The following is a 23,213-nucleotide window of genomic DNA, read 5'->3' as shown; positions in this document are numbered from 1 at the left end:
TCTGTTAGAAAGCGTGATGATTTGGATAAGTGTTCTATGTTAGAAAGAACGATTTGGGTAAGTGTCCTATGTTAGAAAGCGTGGCCTACATCAGCACTAACGCACCGTGTTTATCCCTCTCCTCCCCTAATAAAGGCAAACATGTCATTTCATAAGAAGGGAAAGAGAGGTAGAACCATGATATCGGACAAAAACCATTTCCCTTTAAAAACGTTACTTATCTTATTGGAGAAAGGGCAGGGTGTGGAAAATGTGCCGGCCATACTATTTCCATAAGAAACTAGGGGATGAAAGAAAACAGTTCAACCTGAAGACAAATGAAAACCAAGGGAACAATGGAATTTTTTTTTTTTCTTTCCTCTTTTGGGTTTTTGCAAAACTACACGAAGCACACTCTTACGGTTCTCCATCTTCCAATTGAGCTGGGAGGGGTTCAATCCCTACAAAATCAGCTAAAACAGCCATGTTTGCAATAAGACTCAGAAACAATGCCCCCTCTCTTCTCCCTGGATCAGAAGAAAAATCAATCCCTGAAACTCACCAATGGGAACATGATATCATAATGTACATCAACCACAGAAAAAACAAAAGGCCCATCGGGACATCCGCGAATACCATGGTCGAAGTGTGCAAGTCGACGGCAACTCCCAGAAGATAAATTTGCCCCTGAAGTATTTAAAAGTGGAAACAGATATTGCCACCGCAGTTCTAGGCAGCAAAGAAGCTTCTCCAATGGCCGTCAACAACATCCTGGCTCCTCACGTTTAACCTTCTGAAGACTCTTAACTCTCAACCTCACAAACCGGCAGGTAGATTACTGATTTGTCCTTGTTCCAGAACATCTTGACCATTCACCTTGTAAGCTATCCGTATGCGCATAGCAAGAGGTTTCTAGTGATAACAATAATCAATGAAAGGAAACCATTTAGGACTCCAGAACTTGGCAGTCATGGTTAGAAGCATGAAAGGAAACATAAAGTACTAAACAGCTGGGACATTGCAGTCAAGATCAGTGCTCAAATGATAAGATGCACTGAATGAAAAACAGTTGATTAGAATATTTGAAATACACTTGAGTTCAGTAATAACAAAGGATGCATCATGCTCATCTTATTGCTGTCATTATTATCGCTACCTCTGTAGCTTTTGCTTTTATACCTAACCAGGAAAAAAGGAAAAAGGGAAAAAAGAGGCAGGCGGGCGGGCGGGCGGGGGGAAGACGTTTAAGGTTTTTCCAATTAGGTCCTTGCTCGGTACTAGGTATAGTTCCATAATGTAACGTAAATTATGCAATTGCACAAATACTTTGTAATGCACATCTCTCTTTGCTTCCAGTTTGAAACCTTTTTATATGCTTCCAACAGAGGTATATAATATATGAGAATCTAATTTAGCCTACTTTCTGATCAGGAAGTTCCTAATAATATAGATACATCAAAAAAGAAAAGTTTCCTAAAACCTAAGTTATAGATATTATGATAAATAGTAAATGTAGCATTAAACTACTGCAGAATTACCCAAGTTAAGAAATTCCTGTATAAAAGGACACCAAATGCATATAAACTCATCAAACAAAAAAATTCTGACTGTTACTCATAAAAAATAAATATATCTGAAGGAAATGAAATTGAATGAAGCATATGGCACCTCAAAAGTAACACAAAAAGATCTATGACTAGGGACCTAGTAAAAAAAAAAGAGGAGGTAAACTTAAGTAAAATGAAATGAAAAGAAACTAAAACAAAATTTCAATCGCTGTGCTTGATTGGATCTAGAGTTTGTGTAAATTGATATAGAAACCTGCTGTAGGAGGTGAAAAAAAAAATCAGTGACATATTGGTCAAAAAGTGAAGTAAAATTTATTTCCTATATGTAGTATGTTATTGAGTTAATTACACAAATTATTCTTGGTAATGATTACAAAAACACCCTTTTATCTTTGTTTTGAATTTACTTCATCGATGCATAATAAGAAAATCAGAAATCCTGTGAACTCATGCCATGAAACCCAACAACCGGCAGAAGCAAGCACACACACACACACACACACACACACACACACACAAGTTGAAGAGATGGAAATCATCTTGATACCTGCCCATGTTGGCTATTAGTAACACGTAATTTCTGTGTGACTGTCCCATTGCCACTTGCAGGAAGAGAATTACTGCTAGCTGGATCCAAGTGCAGTTGAACAAACTGTGGATTAAACACATCAAGAAAGTGTTACAAAAGTAGGTTGCAATAAGGTTGTAAAAATAGATTTCAAATATGGAGGGAAGCACAGAAGGAGGATAAGAGGAAAATGGAACCAGTGCAAATTGCAAGAGAATTTTAAGAGTAATAATCTTATTTTGAAAAAGAGAGAGAGAGAGAACAATACTTAGGAAAGAAAATGAAGAAAGGAAACTTTAGCAGAAGACATTTGCCATTGGCACTTCAAAGGCTGCTTTTGTCATCCAGAGCTTGAAACTGCTTTTAATGATTATAATGATGTTTCAATTTGCTATGTAGTCGATAGTAGTAGATGGGTCACAATAATTTCAGCATCCACATCCCATTTCAGTTCCAATCAATTCGTATTTGGCACTTCCATGACAGCCAAAGGTCCACATCAAGATTGGAAAGGCTCCGTCAACGAGGTTTTTTGCCTTGTGGCTTAGAGAAGCAGGTAGGGAAGCCTTCGAGACTAGGGAAAAAGTGGGAAATGCAGGAGGCAAGAGAAGTGGTAAAGAGGACAAGAACTACGGAGGTTTTAGGTTCTGGTGTCAAGAGGAAGTGCGAACACGAAAAGGTTGAGCGAAAGGGATGACAAATATCTAATCTCCCATCATCAATGTGGTTGGATAAAGTTGGATAGTCAGGTAATTGACCATTTGACCTCATGGTCCCATAAATATTTTCCAATAAATAATCATGTGCTCATATTGAAAGGTGAACTCCAACTAATTGTCAGAATAGTCACATAGCTATGCAACAGGAATTAGAGCAGCAACAACCCCTTCAACTAAACTATATATTGTGAGGTTTGAGGTTTCATAGCATATAGCAGATGAAACCACGACCATGATCTTCTTTCTTCTCTTGTAACATTTGTTTGTTTGACCTTAGCTTCAGTTACAATTTCAATACTGCAATTATGTAGTGGCGAAAAACTTTGCCCCAACTGGCCTATGTTAGATACTAAATTATTCACATTGCACTGCTTTCAGCATCAGGACAAGCTACACTATTACCCCCCGGGAAGGATTCTCACTATTTAATAATCTTAACACAATAGTAGTGTTGAGATTCTTATGTTTTGTACTACCATAATTGAGTCTAATTCTCCTTGTTATAAATATGGGAGAATGTTTTCTGTCTGGGAGCGTACCCTATGCCCCAAGGAACCCTGTGTCTCTCTCCTCTCTGTGTAATGACCTATCTGCCCCCCCTTTAATTATACCAAAAGGGCAGCTGTGAGTGGATGTTTCCTGCCAGCATAGCGTATGCTCCCAGACAGGAAATTCTCTCCCTATAAATATATCTTACTACTCTCGATTATGTGTTCTGTCTAACCGATAGCCAGTTATCTCCATAGGCTCGTATCTCTTTTCTTCCTCTTGTCCGAACCTTTAGATCTGGATCACCTGTTTCTAATATTGTTTCAAATAGAACATTGAAAGAATTAAAAGAATGGTTATCTCAAATTGCCTACAATGCTAAAAACCATGAGGTTTCACAAATTCAAATGTTAAAGCTTGAAAGCCAAAAAGTAAAGCAAGGGACAGATGTAATAAACAAAGAATTCAATCAAGGAATGCCAAATGCTACATATAAGCCATTTACTTGGTAGGTAATGAAATCATGTCAAACTTTGTTTTCAGAAGATTATTCCCTGTAACGGTACTACCATAAGAAAAATATATTTAATAGAAGAGAACATTTAATGAGAAAGCTACAGTATAACCATGGGAAGTCTACCAGGTGAATCTGGCTAGAATTACCTTTGGAACTGCAGCCTGGAAAATAAAATCTGTATAGAAATTAGATGACATATTTGTAAAAGTAGCTTCGATGGATGTTGTTTGTGGGTTTCCAGGAGGCTTTGAGAAGCTGAACATTATCTTCAAGGAGCTGCTCTGATATGCTACTATAGATGGATAGACTGGACCATTGTCTGCTGTTCAAACAATGAAAATTCGCTTTCTCAGTGTTTGGCATCAAACTTTAGTGTGACTAAACTGTGGTTAAGGAAAATCCTACCGACCAGAGAAATTTGACTCCTGAGTTCTGTCATGTGACATTGACAGACTGGGGGATAAGCCATCCAACAAGTCCACCACAGCTGCTGCTCCTGCAGGAGAAGAAAGTTGTTCGGAAAGTGGAGATGAAAGTGATGAAAGTCTCTCCAATGGAGCCACTGATTTTCTAGTATCCTGACTGGGGGATGATATACGAGGTGTTGATTGATTGTTTTGCACAGGAGGAGTTCCAATTGACAAAAGATCCAGCAGAACATCCGTGCCATTTGTTGGAGGCTGGCATGTACCTTGAAAAACGAAGCAAACCAAGATGACAAACTCAATCTATACATGCTAACAATGATTTCATTATGAAGAAACACCAAGTATATTCTAAAGAACAATATAAATTCACATAGCATAGCTTCTGATGATGCATTAAAGCAAAATGCAACCCAACAATCACAAATTCCCCAGAGAACAGATGAATGCTCTGGAAAACGAATGAAGCCCATCAAGCATAAGGATTTTGCTTAAACAATAATTATGGAAAATACTTTTTGAAGGGATGAGATGTAATGATCATTCATGACAAGTGAAATCTGCCACAACTTGCTACACCAGCAAGCATAGGTGGGTAAATATGACAGAACACCACACCTTTCTCACTTCTTTTGCCAAAACAAGGAACTGGGAGTGCCTCGAGTCTGCAAACAAAAAATTACAAAATGCTATTGAAATGAATTAGCATTCTTGTAATCTTATGAAACTTAGAACTCACTTCACAACCACTTCTGTGCTTGTCTCAAGCTGAAATTTGAGCAGTGAGATGCGTGCAGGGTCCTCTATCACATGGACCTACATACGCCCATCCAAGTTTGTTATGTAGCAAGGCATAGTTGTCAAGGTGCCAAGGCAAACTGAGGCGGTGGCCAGCCACCTTTGTGACACCTACTAGGTGCCTGGACGACACCTAGGTCACCTAGGCATTAAAGATCCGCCTGGACGACTAGGCGATGCCATGAAGACCATGTAGCAAGGAAACACAACCTTGTGATTTACCCTTTTCTGAAAGCACCGAAAAAAAGAAGTGAAAAACTTTCATCTATACAGAGAGTTTTACATACTCAACACAACCTAAGGTTTCTTCAGTTTGAATCACGCAGAAAATGAAGCTACTACCTTTCTGGAATAGAAACATGGCCCATAAACAGAAGTGTTATCATGCAGGGCCTTATTTGACCAACTTATTATGAAAATACCATAACTAACATACATCCCCTTGAATGATTTGATAAAGAGCATTCTGGAAAATGGGTAACCTGCGAAACTTGTTTGCTCAAAACAGGAATTGGACCTATTTTCAAAAACAGAGATTTCCTGTTTTTTGGCAACCATGTGTGTAGGAAGGACTGCAACTTTATCTCTCTGGCTAACACTAGGACAACTCATTTGGACAGATTCAAAAACAAGTGAAGCTGCACAAGTTTTCATGGGAAATAGAAGAGCATAACAAAAGATTACCTGATAGCGATGGAATAGGGGCCAAATCTACACCAAGCAGATCCTGAAGAAAATCACCACCAGAAGAGCTAGGAGCAGGGACATCATCTGAAGTTAAATCAAGCAAATCAACAAAAGGGGCAGCAGGTGGTTTGGAAACTCCATTTGGAAGATTAAGTGAAGCCCCTTTAGGGATTGAAACACTTGGCGGCAAAGAGCCAGCTCTTTTTCCACGAAAAGTTGCTTCATCTAGAACTGGCATCCCCTCAACCAAGGCAGGCCTGCAGGTGATACACACTGTAAGTGATTAAATTGAATCATTTCCACAATGCTTCCAAGAAAGAAACCTTGTTAATGATACAAAATTAATAGGATCAACTCCCAACCTGATATTCTGATGCTTCTCAATTATAGAATTAAATTCAAGAGATCGTTGCTGCAGTTCTAACGCAAGGCTTCCTTTTTGCTGAACGATTATGTCCCTTATCCTCCTACATGTCAATAACATAAGCATATATAATTACATAATAAAAAGACATCACACAGAAGAAAATGTGTAATCATGAACTAATTGGACCAACATCATGAACACAAATAAACATGCACAAAAAAGCATGGGAAAAAAAGATTAAACAATGCATTTCTTTGAACTAATAATTCACTCAAATGCTAACAAAACAGAAAACAAAGAGAACTGGAAACAATAATCCTGGGCACCACATGAAGGAAATTCACATATGGAATCTGAAAAAGCACTATATCATTCATAATGCAATGAAGTAGCTTTTAGAAGAGTACGAACATTAACTATTCACCCCTGTTCTCAGGGACTTATGTCAGTTAAAACAGGACTTACTGTGAACAAGATGGGAAACGGGAGGAGAGCTTTAAAAGAGCAACTAAAGACATAGCTCGAGTGGTAATATCTGATGTGTGACACTTCATGGCAACCTCTAAGACATCCACAGCATCAGATTCTGTTACCTGACAGAGAAAACTCAGGTTGGTGGCACTCACTTGCAGAGAAATCATCATCAAGTAACTTTTTTAGTGCTCCAATTTAGAAATAAGGAGAGATAATAATGCACTTACAGTAATTGGTTCCTCAATGTCAAGCATCCCAACATTATTGACCAACATTTCACCATATTCCCCAATGCACCAGACAGCCACTCGAACAAGACTTTCCTGAGAATTGAGTATCCTTTCAGAAACAGCAGCGTACAGGGCATGTAATTTTAACCCATAAGTGTCATCAAATTCCAATGTAAACTACCTGTTCACCTGATGCTAGGACTGCCTTGTAAAGGACCCTTACAGTATATCCATGAAGGTCAGGAGCATTGCTTATTACTACAATAAGGGCATGCCAAACTTCATCCTTCACAAAATTTCCTGCCTGATACCACACAAAGAATGAGTACTACCCCCAAAACCAATATACAGTCCATCATATTCCAGAAATTTTGAATAAAGCCTTCAAAATCACAAGTACTGCAGTCAGAAAAATAAACTAAAATAACCACTGTAACGGATATTTCTCAGTACAAAAAATAAAAGAAACCCAAACGCCTCAAAGAACACCACAATTCTCCATTCTTGCAAACCACTAATGTTTCACATGTCAATGGCCAAAAGATGTTGCATTTTCGTCACTAGGATGGTATGACCTGAAATCTTCAAACACATTTTTCAAACAGCCTCTAACTTGGATTCATCACAATGACCTGGAATAATTCTAAATCTTCAAAATCACTGTTCAGACAAACTCCAAATTGATTTCAATCATAGCAGGTCAACCAGGATGATCAAGGCCATGAGTTTGCATAAATTATTACATTAGGGGGGAGAAAAAGTAAAGAACTCCATAAAATTAGTGATAACAGCATTTTTGACAGAAGATAATGAAAAATATTAGAAAGAGGCTTCCCTTTGGATAGTTATAGTAGATCTATATGATAATAAAGGGTAGATAAGAATGGTTTCCTTCAAAGATCAGGGCACCAAGTAATAATTAACAAGAATTTTCCCTACAATTATTTTCCTGATGTATGAAACAAAGTTTAACCAAAATAGTTAGAGATCCTGAAAAGGCATCCAAGTGAAATCCAGAATCATCCAAAGGAACCTCAATTCATGGTTTAGTACCAACCTCAGAGAGAACCTTGAGGATCTGATCAATGTGCCATAGTTTTTCTGGGGAAAACCTGTGGAAAGAAGAGAATGCTCATATAAGATACTAATGCATTTGAAAGATAACATTGAATATTCATTAATATTCTAAGTCACATGCATTTGGGTGCTGGTGTCCCAGCAAAAAGTATCAAGGAGTCAGGTCTGCCTGGCTGTTCAATCTTAGGATATGTGACTCTGCTTGCAAGGATTCACAAACAAGAAATGTGATGCGCCTGCCTTAAAAATTAATATGATACTATCATAAGCTGAGTCATGTAGGAAAACTTCTAAGTAAAAGGAGGGTATGTAGAATTGTCTCATTATTTAAAGTATCTAGAGTCCTGGAGCACAAGTGAATTGCCTCTTTAGACTTTTTTTTTTTTTTTTTTTAAACAGTTGAATACGGTTTAGAATTTCATTTTCCTTTATTCAGACTTTCCAAACAGAGGCTGCCAAGCATATCAAAGAATCAGTTAACAAAATATTTTATTACGATTGAATGGTACAAGTTTTTAAATAGAGAAAAGGATTTCATTCCAATGGATGAACCAGTGTTTCCAAATATGCTACTTCTCTTCTTTAAAATTTAGACATAGGGGAAGTCCAAGGTGCAGCAATCAATCAGGCCAAGTAAAACTGATCTTCAGCAACTTTGGATTAATTCAGGCTCTTTTCTAGTTTAAAATTTAGTTCATCTGTTCTATCAATTGCCGTGGGAAGTTTTACTGCAGTCTCAGTTTTGAATCTGTAGGGTGATTGCATTCTAATCAACAGGGACAAGGATTCATTGCTGTTGATCAGAATCAAATCAGATTCCATATGAAATCTAAAATTTTTAGATCTGGCAAAATTATAGTTCTGAATCCCCAAACTTCAATCCCCCCAGAATCACATTGGTTTTCTACTCTGATCTGAAACTTCAGAAGTTGAAACACCAATGGATATGAATTTTTGGAATAACTGGAATGATGTTGATTCATTGAGTTAGATTTGTCTTTGTTCCCTTTCAGTTCTTTCATACAGTCAAGTGGTCAACTACTATGGATTTTCACATTCTTTCATTCTGTCAATTGTTGCTTTTAACTAACCTCAGGGGTAGCAATTGCACCCTTAAGTTTCATTGAAATTAGATTTCTATGTAAGACCCTGGAATTATTTTGGTAATGCTGATTTTGTACAAATTTACTGATGCAGGCACAGGCTGCTTTTCAATTGACTGGGATTAATTAAACCCCATTTTAAGTATACGCTCAGTGTTCTTGGGTTTTTATTGTAATCCGGCCAATTTTATAGGTCCATATTGTGGGGTTAGTGAATCTGTACGGTATTAGGTGTTAGTTTCTATTTTGAGTTCTAAGAAGATTTGGGTGGATATTTAGTTTTCATTTTTCAGTCCAAATAGTTTCTAAGAGATCCTATTTTTATGTTTCCTTAATCATATAGTCATATAGGATTAGGAAAGTTGTAGAATTTTCATTGTTAGAAATAGAAAGGTAGAGAGTCATCGCTGTCAAGGCGTCGCCAAGGCATTCAGGCGCCTTGTTGGTGTCACTTGCATTTGGACTCCCTCCAACACCTTGGATTGCCTAGACACCATGACAACTATGAATTGGACAGATTAGCCATGTAATTTAAGTGTTTTGAAATGAATGAATGATATAGTGAAGGATCTCGGGATACCAATTGATTGAGGGCTTATGGGTAAAGTCCCAGGGTCATGGCCTAGTTGAAAAGCTATTTTCTGTTTCTTCTTTTCTGGTAATTGGTTACTTATTCTAGAACCATAGTTCTGATTTATGTGCAGTTCTAACACCCCATTCTTGAGGCCTGCAGATGCTCTTTGTTGGATCTCAATTCCAGTTCTCATAATCATCCTATAACTCCAACATCCTTCACTGTTTCACCTCCAACGTTACACATTATTTTCCATCAACCAGCCCTGCTGTGATCCACCATTAAACCAACGCCCAGACTTGTCACTTGCCCAAACCAGAACCATACTCTCTTCTGGCCATTAGCAGGCCGCAGGCCAATCACACCCCCTTTATCTAAGGTGATTTCAAGCCATTTTTTGGGGATTAGCTGGACTGTTCTTTAAGGTGGTTCAAATAGATTTTCATCCCTCACAGAAAATTCTGGTTGTTGAGTTATTAAAAATCTCAATAATCTGTCCTGCACAAACTCTGGCCCAATTTCCCAATTCTCAACCCCAATTCCTTGCCTAGGGTTAAGGTGAGTGGGCTCCGTCACTTGTTCTTCTTCCAGCCCATGTTTTGAAGCCAGGTGCTAATATTTCATTGGCTAATTCGTGTGGGCCCTCAAGTCAGAAATATCTACTCACTTTACAAGCAAGAAAAACTAGAAGCTCATATGTTATATCACATGTTCAATTCATCAACCAAACAAATTTATCAGACATTGATCTCAATGCATGACTGATAAGCCATATGTTACATGCGTGGAAGGGAGGGAGAAAATATTGGAAGAAATTAAGTTATAGTAGATGAAATTGGAGAGAAAATAGGGAAAGGGGGTGGCTTTACGGACAAAGCGTGACGTCTAACTTGGATAAGGAAGACTACCTTAACTCATAGAGTTTGGTTTGGTTCAAAAGTCCCCTTTTCTATTAGACTTCTGCTTATTTATAGGACACATCCATGGTTACATAGCTTCCCTTCCCATGATGGCCACATTGCCACGACACTACTATTACTGTATTAATTTAAGTAACTTCCTACATACACTAAAACACTACATGATAATTAAAAACTATAATTACTTAAGACTGATAACAAGATAGCTACCCATCATGCCCAACAGCCACGTACACACCTCTATTCAAGAGGGAACTCATGAGAGAGAGAGAGAGAGAGAGAGAGAGAGAGATCGCCCCATGCCTATGTAGCATCTCTTGCTCGGTACATAACACCATACTTGTTTTAAAAAAAAGGATATAGGCAGTGATCGAATTTTCAATCAAAATTTTGCTAAACATTTCAGATGTTACCATCCTTCGAAAAAACACCCAATTTTGAGTCAACGATCAAAATTGGGAAAATTAGTCGAAATTGATAGAATGCTTCAAATTTGTTCAACTTACAAATCTTGGGAGATTTAAACCTCTCCCATACTCATCTATGATCCCACAACAAGATTGGAAGGAGATTCAAGGATCTTTGCTCACATTTGTATTGGAACTTCAAGAAAAAGATGAACACCAAAAGATTATTATCTGGGTACAATTTCTTTTCCTAGATTTGAGCAATGTTCATATGCTTACATGATATTCACATCATATTATGAAAGTTTGTTGGAGTTTTGCAAGGTAAAAACTCCCAACTTTCTTGAAACCCATTTTCCCGAAGTAAGATTAAGTTGAATTGGCTTTGTTAAGCCCATATACTTATATATTAACTGCATTAGGTTGTTTTCTAATGAAAATGCATGGACATTATTATGAATAACTTACTGAATGTCAATATTTTGATTATGTGTACAATACTGTATGTATGTATATATATATATATATATATATATATATGAAAATATAGATGGACACAATACATGCGCTATACACTAGTAAAATAGGGTGCAAAACAAAACTACCACTCTGGGTCTTTTTTTTACATCTAATCATTCGTACATATATATTTACGCTTAAATAAGCATCCTCCAAAGTCTCATTGCAAAGTTCTATGTATATCCCAAATTACACCTCAAGTAACTTAAAAAATTTCTAGGGTTCTTTTTTCTTTACATCTAATCATTCATACATATGTCTTAATGCTTAACATAAGCATCCTCTAAAGTTTCATTGCAAAATTATAAGAATCAGGTGACTTTTTTTTAACTTACTTTTCCACAATCGAGCAAATTTTGGCAGTAAGATCTCCCTTGAATTCTTGATCACTTATTTCCAGATAATCAATAAGCTCTTTTGTCAAAGGCTTCACATTGCTTTCGTTCACCAGCAGATAGATGAGTTCAAGTGCCCTCTTCCTAATGGAAGCATCTGAATCCTGTTAAGTTGCAAGGTTTATGAGTTGGATACCTCAAATCAATGATAAGTGTGGCCAGCTATATTTACTAACTCATAACTAAGAGTAAGAGATTTTTTTATTTTTTTTTTGGTGCGGGATAAATATCATGAGGAGATTCGCATAAACAACACCATTTTCCATTCTTGGTAATTTACAGGAAAATTTGCACCTCAATTTTCTTTCTTGTCATTTTTGGGGGGGGGGGTGGTGGGCTGGAGGAGTAGGAAATAGCTGAAGCCAAGTTCCTGGGGCCTGTTTGATAACGTTTCTTCCGTTTCTAGAAACAAAAACAGAAACAGAATTGAAGGTGTTTGATAAGTCATGTTTCTGGAAGTTGATAGTAACCAGTGAAAGAATGGCCACGAGTCGTTTCCAGAAACGGCGAAACAAGTAGAACTTGTTCTACTTGTTTCGCCTTGGTCGTTTCTTGAACCATAAATAGGTAGAAATTTCAATTTCTATTTCTGAAAACAAGTGAAACAAAACAGTTTTATCGAACGCTTTTCGTTCCGTTTCTTTGTCCAGAAACGGCAGAAACGCGTTTCTTGAAACATTATCAAACGGGCCCTTGGTCTCTGCCGGGGTCATGGTTTCAAAAATCAGAATCAAATCGGTCGAATTAGCCATGACCAATCCCAATTCTGGCCATTCTGGAATGGCCGATTCTAGGGTTTTTGGGACCGAATCACTAGATTTCAGATCTAAGAGGCCAATTTTAGGGTTTTTTTTTTTTTCTTTTTTTTTCTTTTGTGAATAACTAATTCACTACCAAAAAGGAAAGGAAGGCATGAGCAGGTTTCAGACCTTACTAATTCATAAACTCCTTTTTTTTTTTTGGGGGGGGGGGGAGGGGGTGGGGTGGGGGCCAAAGGTTTCAGTAACTTGACAAAATAAATTATCATCATTAATAAGGCATCCAAATATTTGATGGAACCTTATCCAACACTGATGCATCTCATAATTGTAAATAGAAAAATAACTTAACTGATGTTTAGTCAAAAAGAACTTTGGGTGGAAATTGCTAAAAGCATTAGGATTTATTTCATCAGACGCTGTCAGATATACAGACTAACAAACATGGGAGAGATAACCATATGTCATATGTCATATGAGAGCACTTTTGACCAATCAGGAGCCCGATGAAGCATATTAACCCCAAAAAAAAGTACTACAACTTGAACTTTGAGTGGCAATCCCAGAGCAACCAATCATATGAGTACAATACCTTTACACATTCCAAAATTGTTGCCCGATGCCTCTGTACTGCTTGGGCATCTACTGCAATAGCCTTCATCAGCATATTCAATGCAACATATCTGACAAGAAGCATGGGTTTAACTACGTAAGCTATAAATAAAATAAACACCCTTTCCAGAAGTTTTAACCAATTGTTAAAGCACTAAAACAAACTCACAAGGAGAATCACAAACTTGTTTTATAGTAACCAAGAGATAGCATTCAATTAGTAAGAAGGAACTAGAAGCTTATGATCTATGAATTCACCAAAAGAATTTGAACTTGGGAAGCAGATGGCAAATTTTTTAAAAGAGAGAAAATTCACTGAAAAATCAACAGTTAATAGTCGAACAATATGATCCCACTTTCCAATTAAACTAAAATTCATAAGCAAAAGACTGAAACCCTAGCAGCCAACAAAGGAGCTATGAATATATCCTGACAATGAAACCCAACTTATTAAAACCCTCACCCCAACCGAAAAGACTGAAACCCTAGCACATATGGGCTCCAACACCTCTAGCATGGGAAAACAAGAATTCTTTGACGGAGGGAAAAATCCATTCATTGTTTTTGCACATCAAACGCCACCAGGCTTGATTGGGTACCATATGCATTGAAGAAATTTAAGAAATTAGGGGAAAAAATTACTATGGGTAAAATTTGTTCTGTTTTGTGGGCTTGGCATCTCGTGCATAAGGTCTTGTAAGCATAAGGTCTTGTAAGACATACTTATAACCATGGTTCTAAAACTTGGAACAGATTGGTCAGCATCGGTTCGGTCGGGTCGGGTCGGGTCAGATTGGTATCAGCCTTGATCGATCCCCAATCCAATCCTGATACACAGATAAGGCCCAAGGATAAAAATGTAATAAAATCAGGGTAAATCTGTCCAATACGGTCCGGCCCAAATCAGTATTGGCCTTGACCGATCCCAAGTTTTAGAACCTTGCTTATAATTGAGGAACACTCTACCCTTCACAGTACTTTTGCTGCTGATCAAAAAAGAAAAAGAAAAAATAAAATAAAAGGCAAAGTCCACATTTTTTCATATTAAAATGTTGAACGAAATTTGCAGATACACCTTCTTACAAACAAAGACAAATAGAAAGTAGAGTAATGCTCAAGGTGAAAGGTATCAAAAGAAATTTAACCTAATATTGTTGTCACGGTTTGACAAGAATCTTCCCAAAATATTAATGGCAAGTACACGCAAGCCACTATTGTCTTCAATGCTCATAATAGTTTCAACACATTCATAAAGAATGGCATTCCCTGCATTTTTGTTTGGCTCGGTTTTTGTTGCAACCTGAACAAAGTTCCATCATGTCAAAGAATCTAAAAGGTAAAAACATGTCACACCAATGTACAATACTCTGTTAAAGAATATAATTCATTTAAAGCATGTACTTCCATCCACAACTGGAAGCAGCATGGCAAATTGAGGAAGGAACACTAATAAGAATAATAAAGAAAGAATGCATATTAAATGGAAAGTGAGGAGCTTTGCACCACTTAAGCATGTGTGTGAGAGTGCTTCAGCAAAGGCACCACAAACAGGTCCTGGTGCATCTCTATATTAAATCATACTATTGTGTGGTTACAACCAAGGATTTAAGTATTGTATCGTATCTTTAAGGCACCGATATGATGCCTAAAAAACTTGTGTGTTAGAATATAGGATAAGTGTGCCACAGGGGCACAATGGGGGTTTCCCCCCTCCACCGACCCTATTTAGAATGGGACGGCTGGATGGGGGGTATATTCGTACTTGGGTTATAACATGTACTCCTGTTTGGGTTATGACTCTACTTTGCTTATTATAAATAAAGGGCTTGGGTGATCAATTAGATCACTCATACATTCACCCCATTCTTGCCCTCAACATTTTGGTATCAGTACAAGTCAGAAACCTCATCTTCTATACATAATCAATCGAATGCACTTGGCTCGTCGTATTTGTTCTCCTTCTTATACATTATATATTTTACATACTAATTATTTACAATGTTTTATGCTTCGTTACCAAAAAAAAGTATGCTTCAAATCTGTATCTTGCAAATATCCTAAGCATTTTCATATGTTTCTTGACCATTTCCATACTATCTAGCGTATCTTGGACAGCTTCTTCACTCCCAGATCTTTGACTCTCTTGAAATGAACCATGTATAACATTTGACAACTATAAAATGGTTTATAATTTTATGTTTATTCATTCCTAATGCATATTTTTATTGATATAACTGAATTAAGTGTTCTAGTACGAAATTTTTCATGGAATAGACCATATGATAGAATGCATACCGCAAAGTACAGTGTACACTACCAAACTAGGATCCAAAATCAAACTACTAGAAGTTTTGCGACCTAATTTGGCCAATTGGGACTCGAAACCATCTACTAGACCCCAATTTCACTTGAAACCAAAACCTGGAACCTTGACACTAAGTTTGGTGTATGTGTTGTTTCTTCACTGCCCAACATTCAGCTCCATCCATCATTGATGGGTGGATAACTATCCTATAATTTTTTTTTTTTCGCATTTTAAAGGAATACATCAATCACACAACACTCCGGATGCACCCCTCACTTCAACAACCCTATTCTAATTCTTTATGTAACATTATCCTCTATTTCTCATCTTTATTTTTTATGATTGAACCTAGGTACCTAAAATTTTCACATTGTGGTATGTGTCTATCATCAATTTTCAACGCCCCACCAGTTTTATTGTTTCTAAAGTTAAGACACCATACACCATGTTTTTGTTCTACTTATCTTAAAATCTTTTGATTCCAAGGTTGATCTCCATAATTCCAACTTTGCATCAATACTTACTTTTGTTTCATCCATCAAAACAGTCGTTAAAAAAGGGGAATTCATTAAGGGATCTGATCTTGAATGTCTTTAGTCAGGTCATCCATGAGTTGCACAAACAATTACGGGCTTAGAGCTTATCCTTGAGGTAATCCAATTGCAATTGGGAGTTCACTACCTTATTCCCCCACCCCCTCCCCACCAGTTCTTTACACTAGTCAGTACACCATTATACATATCTAAACATAAGTTACCAAGAAGTTGCACAAACTGTAATAGCAGACAATTAAAGACGAAAAATAGAAACAGACCTGAGCAAGAATGTCATTCATACAGTCACTAGCATCTGCATCTCCTTGGCCCAAAATGCGTAAGAGCCTAAGTAGTTTGATATGAAGAAAAGGATCTGTAATCCCGGAAGTGTCGTACTCAGGTGAATATGGACTATTCACCACATCCTTTAGAACTTTAACCAAACCCTCTGTGCACCTCTGCAATCAGGGTGAAAAAAACCGCATGTTTCGTAATGTCAGTTCAGCAATATACAGTACAACTTATATAAATTAGCAAGTAAAAGAACTTATCTTCTTTTATTTTCCCTTTTTTAACTCACAACATGAAAACCATCTCCTCATCTAACTGACTACAGAAACGCTTACCAGGTAAAACTAACTATATATCTAACTCAATGGATTAATGGATAAGCCTGCACAAGTATGCATGTTTCAGTCGTCAGGTGTAAATCTGGCTACTCTCATCTTGGCATCCAGGTTAGCACTCACTTATGAATCCTTTATACATGTGACTCAACAAATGCATAACAGTTACACATAAGGGTACCTAAAAGTAGGCCTTATATAACAAGCACATAAGCTGAGATATCATAATGTTATCTATGCTTGGGCATAGCAGATTCGTGCAGTTGTCAACAATAGCGTTCTAAACATGTTAAACCATGCCTGCAAGTCCAACAACCAAAAGAAGAAAAAAAAATGCAGAGGAGATAATAATTCATGCAGTGAAACAGTTCAGTCAGGAATATGAGAAATCCCTGAGAGATCCTTCCAAACCAAATCCACCACTGCAATAAAATTAGAAGGCAGCATATAATCTGGTGCATTATCTGCAATTTACCTGTCTAAAATAATCAAGGGCCTCTGTGCTGACTTTACATAGATCTGTACAAAGCTGAACTCCTGTTATCAAAACCCCATGGTGCTTTTCCTTGATCAAGGAAGCAGCAGGAGCAATAAAATTCTCCGCCAGGTCTGGCACCTTCTTTATAATCCTTATAGAGCATAATGCTGCCTGCGATATATGATAAAATCATTTTCAAGTCTTAAAATATGATGCTGCAACCAAAGGCATTGGATCCATCAATTTCAACATAAATAGTAAAAATTTCTAACTACCTATTATCAAAATAATGCAGCCAAAAATTAAACGGAAAGTACAAGGTACAAAGTGAAGCTAAGAAGAACAGTAAAAAAAAAAAAATAGAGGCAAAACAGACCACCCACATGGAACAAAACATCCAGAGCTACCTATATTCAACCGTAGCCAAGGTTTAAAGTATCGGTAACAGGAATCGTATAAGAAGGGTAATTTTAAGAGAAATATCGTATTGTATCAGAGAGTATGTGCATGGAAATAGTGAAGAAACGTATGGAAATGCTTAGGATATATAAAATACAATTTTGAAGCATAAAACACTATAAATAAGTAATATGTAAAATATATCATATATAAAAAAAAAAAGAGAACAAAGTATGACGGACAAGTGGATTCAGTTGATTATATATAAGGGTTGAGGTGTCATGTACTAATATCAAATTTATATTAGTTATCTTATCAGTACCTTAAAGATACGATACAAATCGGTTAGTATCGGAGGATATAGAAGGATACTTAAAACCTTGGCTGTTGCAAAGCTTCCGAAAAACCACTGCTAGAAGCCTAGAATGATACAAGTACCATGCACCAGAAAAATTCTAAATGGATTAAAATGTTGAAATGCACCTTCAGAACATTACACGAAATATGATCTACCAAGTTTAAATAACTATGGACCACAACACAAAATGGCAAGAAGAAAAAAATACTGATCCTAGATTAATTACGGTATCTTCTACACTAAATGACACCAACACAGTATAGGGATCTATGCCTTTCAGCCTAGTTGATCAAGATGCCATTCATTTGCACCATCCCATGCACGGCTTCCAATACCATGGCTTGGATTTTCATCTGTGCACTCCTGCAACCTATAGGAACAAAAAACTAAGAAGGAAATCTATTTGAAAGGAGAAAATTACTTTTTTTCGAATGTTTGGATCTCGAAATTGGAGCAATCTTTCCACTTCGGGTGCCAGATCACGAGCCATTTCTGCTGAACAAATATTCCCCAAAGCACAAAGAGCAAGACCCACAATATATTGGTTTGTGTGCTTAAGATCTCTGCAAAAATTAGTTAAGGATTCTGCATACTAGGTGAGAAAAAGAATAACCATCACAACTAGCGAAAAATAATAATCCACAATTTAATATAGGTAAAAAAACTGTAATGACAAGGTTAGACAACCATATCAAATAAAATCTCCAAAATCCCAGGATACTGCTTTACAGAATTTGTGACCAGCATTAGAACTTCTTGTCTTTCATCAAGAAGTAACATGAGACCAAGATATCCTATTCTCTTTTCTGGAAATCCAGCAGATGCTATCAATTTTAGGCACTCCATTTGACCAAAATGTGTGGGGTAACCAAGCATATGAATGAACATGAGCTTTGCCATATTGCGATGCCGATAATCCTGGTCATTTGCACTAACTGCAGCACGAATGGCAGCACACTCTTTCCTTATAACAGCACGTTCTTCTGCAGCAGTTTTACAAGCACGTATAGACCGAATCATATCCCTGCAATGAAATGAAGTTCACCTCACATCAATGATATGAAAATGTTTAAGCTGGGATTAAGGTCTCTTAGTTGTCACCAATGTAAGAAATAGCAAATTAAGGTATTATATTACAATTTCAAATTTGGCATCAATGGTTATGGTGTAAAACAAAACCTGACATAGAATAATCATGGAGAAAGATGTGTTTTAGAAGTTCAAAAGAGAGATTTAATCTATCAATCAAGTCATTATCCCTCAAAACTTTGTTGTTCCTATCATGTAGGAACTCAACAAATTTACCCTTGTTTATAAATTTTACATGAATATTCTCTCTCTAGGATGTTAAATTTTTTTTTCCCTAGCAGGGGGTTCTCTCCAAATGCAAGGCCTCACACTGTTTTCCTTTTTTATTTTTAGGGGGGGAGTGGGAGTTTCTAATGGTAGTACAATTTTCCATGAATAGTCTTTTAGTCATCATAAGGTAGATAATGTAGGAGGCTACAAGCGAGTTCCAGGTAAGAACCAACCCTACAGTAGGATCGATATTCTAGTAACTGATAGAAAAGAAGATAGATGGGGAAGGGGGATAGGTTGGGTTGAGCATCTCACTCTTCCCTAGGGCATCTCACCCAAATTGTCTCTCACAGCACTGCATCTCACAGTTTTTCAGCACAAAACTTTCTTTTTCTTTTCTTTTTTTTCATTCAATCAAATTCGTGTTCAATGTTGTAGCCCCTTACAAATTTATATAAAAGACTCAAAACTGACTCAAACACTAAAAAGGAAAGGCCTAACCCAATCTTAACTAATTGGGAAATCTAAACTGACTAGAAAATTGAAATAACAAAGAAGATAAACTAAAAACATGACTCTAACTAATCTCATGAATTAAATCCCGTTTTCCTACTTTCTACCCATATTTAGGCCAATTAAAGTGATCCATTACAAAGATAACCCATAGGATCAAAGGCCCAATACATACATAATCCAACCCAAGGCTTATTTCCAATAAAATAAGCTCATTAAGTGACTTATTTGCATTAATAGAACTAGAATCATAAGTGATCCTAATCCTAGGTACGATCTGAAAAATCTGGCTGAACAGGGAGAAATATGAGATCTCACAAACCGTAGCTAGCTTAGATGGAGCTGAAACTTGGAAGAAGGTTCTAGATGGGTAAATAAGCCCTCAAAAGATGAGGCAATTCTGATGGTTGAATTGAGAGTTATGTTGTTGACATGAATAAGGAAACTTTTGACAACTTTCGATACCTTGAGATTTCAGCCTCCGATGAACTTCAAGTTTTGAGCAAAGGTCCTTCATGTGATGCCCAAATATCCTTCAAAAGATGAATCTCAACTGATGGCTGGTTGGGAAGTTATGCTCGAATAATAAAAAAGAAACTTTATGGACTGAAATAACACTTTCTAATTTGTGTCTAACTTGCTAACCAAGCTCAACAAAAATTAGAAACTAACAACTGAATAATAAAAAGGAAATTATCCTAGTTACAAATAGGAAAGTAATTGACTAACAAAATAGGAAACTATGAACTAACAAAATTAGGAAACAAATCTCCCTAGGTCACAAAACTTGCTTGCCAAGATAACATAGAGAAATAAAAATAGAAACTAATATCTAATATCCTAACAAGTGCGGGCAGCATCTTTCCCAAGCCAGATGCCAATATTGGACCCCAAGGTACAATTCACGTGAACAGTACCTGCGTGAACACTGAACAGTAACAGCAGGTTGGCTGATGCAATTGGAGAAAAATAAAGTTGGTTCGATGTATGTAAGTGAACCAGATCTGAACCAGAATTGGGCCAGCATTGAACTCTCCTTTTGATAGCTCGATCTACATCACATCAGGCCCCTAAGGAGACTTGGTGGTGGGATGACGATGCCCAAGCAACCATTTAAGACCAAGAAAGTGTGTTTAAAGACATGACAAAGGACTCAAGATTTCAGAAGATAAGAAGTATTATGATGCCCGAAACAAAGCTAGAAGGGTTGTGGGGATGGCTAGGACGAAGAATATGAGGATCTTTATACTAACATACACGCAAAAGAAGAGGGGAAAGTTATATGTAAGATAGCTCAGATGAGAGAAAGAAGGACTAGAGATTTTGACCAGGTAAGGTGTATTAAAGGTGATGATGGAAGTGTGTTCGTAAGAGATGAGGACATTGCGAAGAGATAGGATGAGTATATTAGTCCACTTCTAAATGGAGATACTTCGAGTAGGAATGACCCAGAAGTTTGTTTTATTCAACAGGAATTCACTCGTCATAGACATTAACGAAAGGTTAGTGTGGCGGGAGTTAAAGAAGTCTTGAGAAAGACGAAGGCAAGCAAGACACCAGGCCTAGATGAGATCCCTATAGAAGTGTGAAAAATCCTAGGAATTTGTGGGTTTGTTGGGTTAACCAACTTGTTTTACAAGATTATGAGCACAAGTAAAATGCCAGATGATTGAAAGAGAAGCATTTTTTGTCTCAGCCTACAAAAATAAAGGGGATATTGAGAGTTGTAATAACTATAGAAGCATAAAACTTATAAGTCATACTATGAAACTATGACAGAAGATAATTGAAGCCCACTTGAGAAGAGAAACTAAGATCTCAAATAACCAATTTGGATTTATGCCAGTTAGATCCATGACAGAGGCTATCTATCTACTAAGGAGGTTCATGGAAAGTTATGGAGCCCAAAAGAAGGATCTTCATTTGGTCTTCATTGATTCAAAAAAAGAATATGACAGAGTTCCTAGTAAAAAGAGAGGTGTCGAGTACATATGTGGATATTATCACGCTACCAACAAATTGTTGTGAAATCAACATTTGGTCTGTTTCCTTTCTCGCATTTCCATTTATTAAGTAAGTTCACAATGTGTCAAAACACACTTCTCCTCATTCAATGGGAAACCTAACGAACACTCAGAAGCAATGACATCAGCATTTCAAGGCCCCATTTCTAGACTTAAATGTAATTAGAAACCAGAAAAACATGAGATTTAAGTCATGCATATAGAAGGAAAAGTGAATTCAATACAAGTTTATGGAAATTGCTTAATCAATTAGTAAAGAGTAACAATAAACAGTACACTAGCTCCTTTCATGTCCTCCTCTGTATTAATTTATACTGGAGAAATATTTTACTGCAAATAACCAGTATTGGAAGTTAGGTCCCATGTATGCCTCTCCATGTCCCTCATTGAAAGGGTCTCCTCTCGCTTGAATCTTGCGAAGCCAGCAAATCAGCAATGTAAGAGAAGATAAAATAGGAAGAGCATGAGGATTATCAGTATGTGGTGTAGTTGGAGACTTGTCCAGGCTGATCAAGATTATGTTTAGGCCAAACAGAATAAGTCAAGCGCCTTCATTTGGACCATTGTACAATTAGTGATTTAAAATTAATTCTTAAATTAAGCAACTAGTCCTTGTTGCTTATTGCATACACCATATATAATCCCGGCTCTTACATTTAGCTCGAACCAGCCTTCCAAGAGATACAAGAAATCTCTAAAGTTCTCCAGTGGAGTACATAGTTTTACCGTGTTATAATTGGGAGGATATAATCAGTTAATTAGACGAAAATTAATTGGGCGATAAAAAGCACGGATTATTTCCTTATAGTTGATATCATTTAGCACGAGAATAGTTAAATTCGATATCATTTAGCTAGAGAATTGTATCTATTGATGAGAATTCAAACTCCAGAAGCGACCAATCCCATTGCCTCTTTGACGATCAATTCAAAATCACTTGGTCAAGTACTCTTAACACCATACCTCTCAACAGGAAAGAAACACCTAACTAGGAGGGGTTTAAACGAAAGCAAGGAGAAAACGGCATTCTCGCATACTCGATCTTATAACAGAAATAAAAGAGTGAGATCGTCGCTTACCTCAACCGCGTTTCTGATGAAAACGGATTCATGATTACGTCCATTGTGACTTGAGAGGCTTTAGGTGAGCTCGATCCGATCCGAATAACAGCAGAACCAGAGCATGATCTATCGGAAATGAAGACCTCAAGTATCGACAGGTAGAGACAGAGAAGGTGAAAGTCCAGATCCGGATGAACAAATTGTGAGATCGCAGGAAGGTAGAAGAGGATGACAGAACGAAATGCAGAGGAACTTGGATCTGAGAGAATGGCAGAAAGAAAGTGTTCTATGTTTGTGTGGGGTTTTTCTTTTCTTTCATCATCTGTTTTTGAAGAATGTTTTCCCCTTTTCTCTTGTTCTTTTTCACTGTTAATTGTAAACAGAGGGGAGATTGAGAAGATACCTTAAGCGTTAAGTCTTTTAATTTA

The 23,213-nt window shown here is 37.1% G+C and overlaps 1 protein-coding gene across 2 annotated transcripts; it reads right to left on the bottom strand.

The window, feature by feature from the left end:
* Positions 1-391: 391 nt before the first annotated feature.
* LOC122076874 (AP-1 complex subunit gamma-2-like) lies at positions 392-23,179 on the bottom strand. Of its 2 annotated transcripts, none has more exons than XM_042642480.1 (18): positions 22,804-23,179; positions 18,610-18,912; positions 18,310-18,451; positions 17,129-17,302; positions 16,306-16,485; positions 14,332-14,486; positions 13,167-13,257; positions 11,757-11,920; positions 7,879-7,933; positions 7,003-7,125; positions 6,819-6,914; positions 6,583-6,710; positions 6,113-6,217; positions 5,748-6,007; positions 4,250-4,531; positions 3,987-4,159; positions 2,095-2,199; positions 392-891 (listed from the first exon to the last, which is right to left on the bottom strand). In XM_042642480.1, the coding sequence occupies exons 1-18, from the start codon at positions 22,845-22,847 to the stop codon at positions 796-798; spliced, it is 2,676 nt and encodes an 891-aa protein (XP_042498414.1). In that variant the 5' UTR covers positions 22,848-23,179; the 3' UTR covers positions 392-795. The 2 variants fall into 2 exon arrangements, with proteins under 2 accessions (XP_042498414.1, XP_042498413.1); XM_042642479.1 differs by having other exon boundaries at positions 3,987-4,162; positions 22,804-23,178.
* Between the last annotated feature and the right edge of the window lie 34 nt (positions 23,180-23,213).

This window comes from Macadamia integrifolia, chromosome 4 (genome assembly GCF_013358625.1).
Source record: "Macadamia integrifolia cultivar HAES 741 chromosome 4, SCU_Mint_v3, whole genome shotgun sequence".
In the NCBI taxonomy this organism is placed as follows: domain Eukaryota; kingdom Viridiplantae; phylum Streptophyta; class Magnoliopsida; order Proteales; family Proteaceae; genus Macadamia; species Macadamia integrifolia.
Note: the sequence above shows the minus strand (reverse complement) of the source record. Positions and strands in the feature narration are given on the sequence as shown.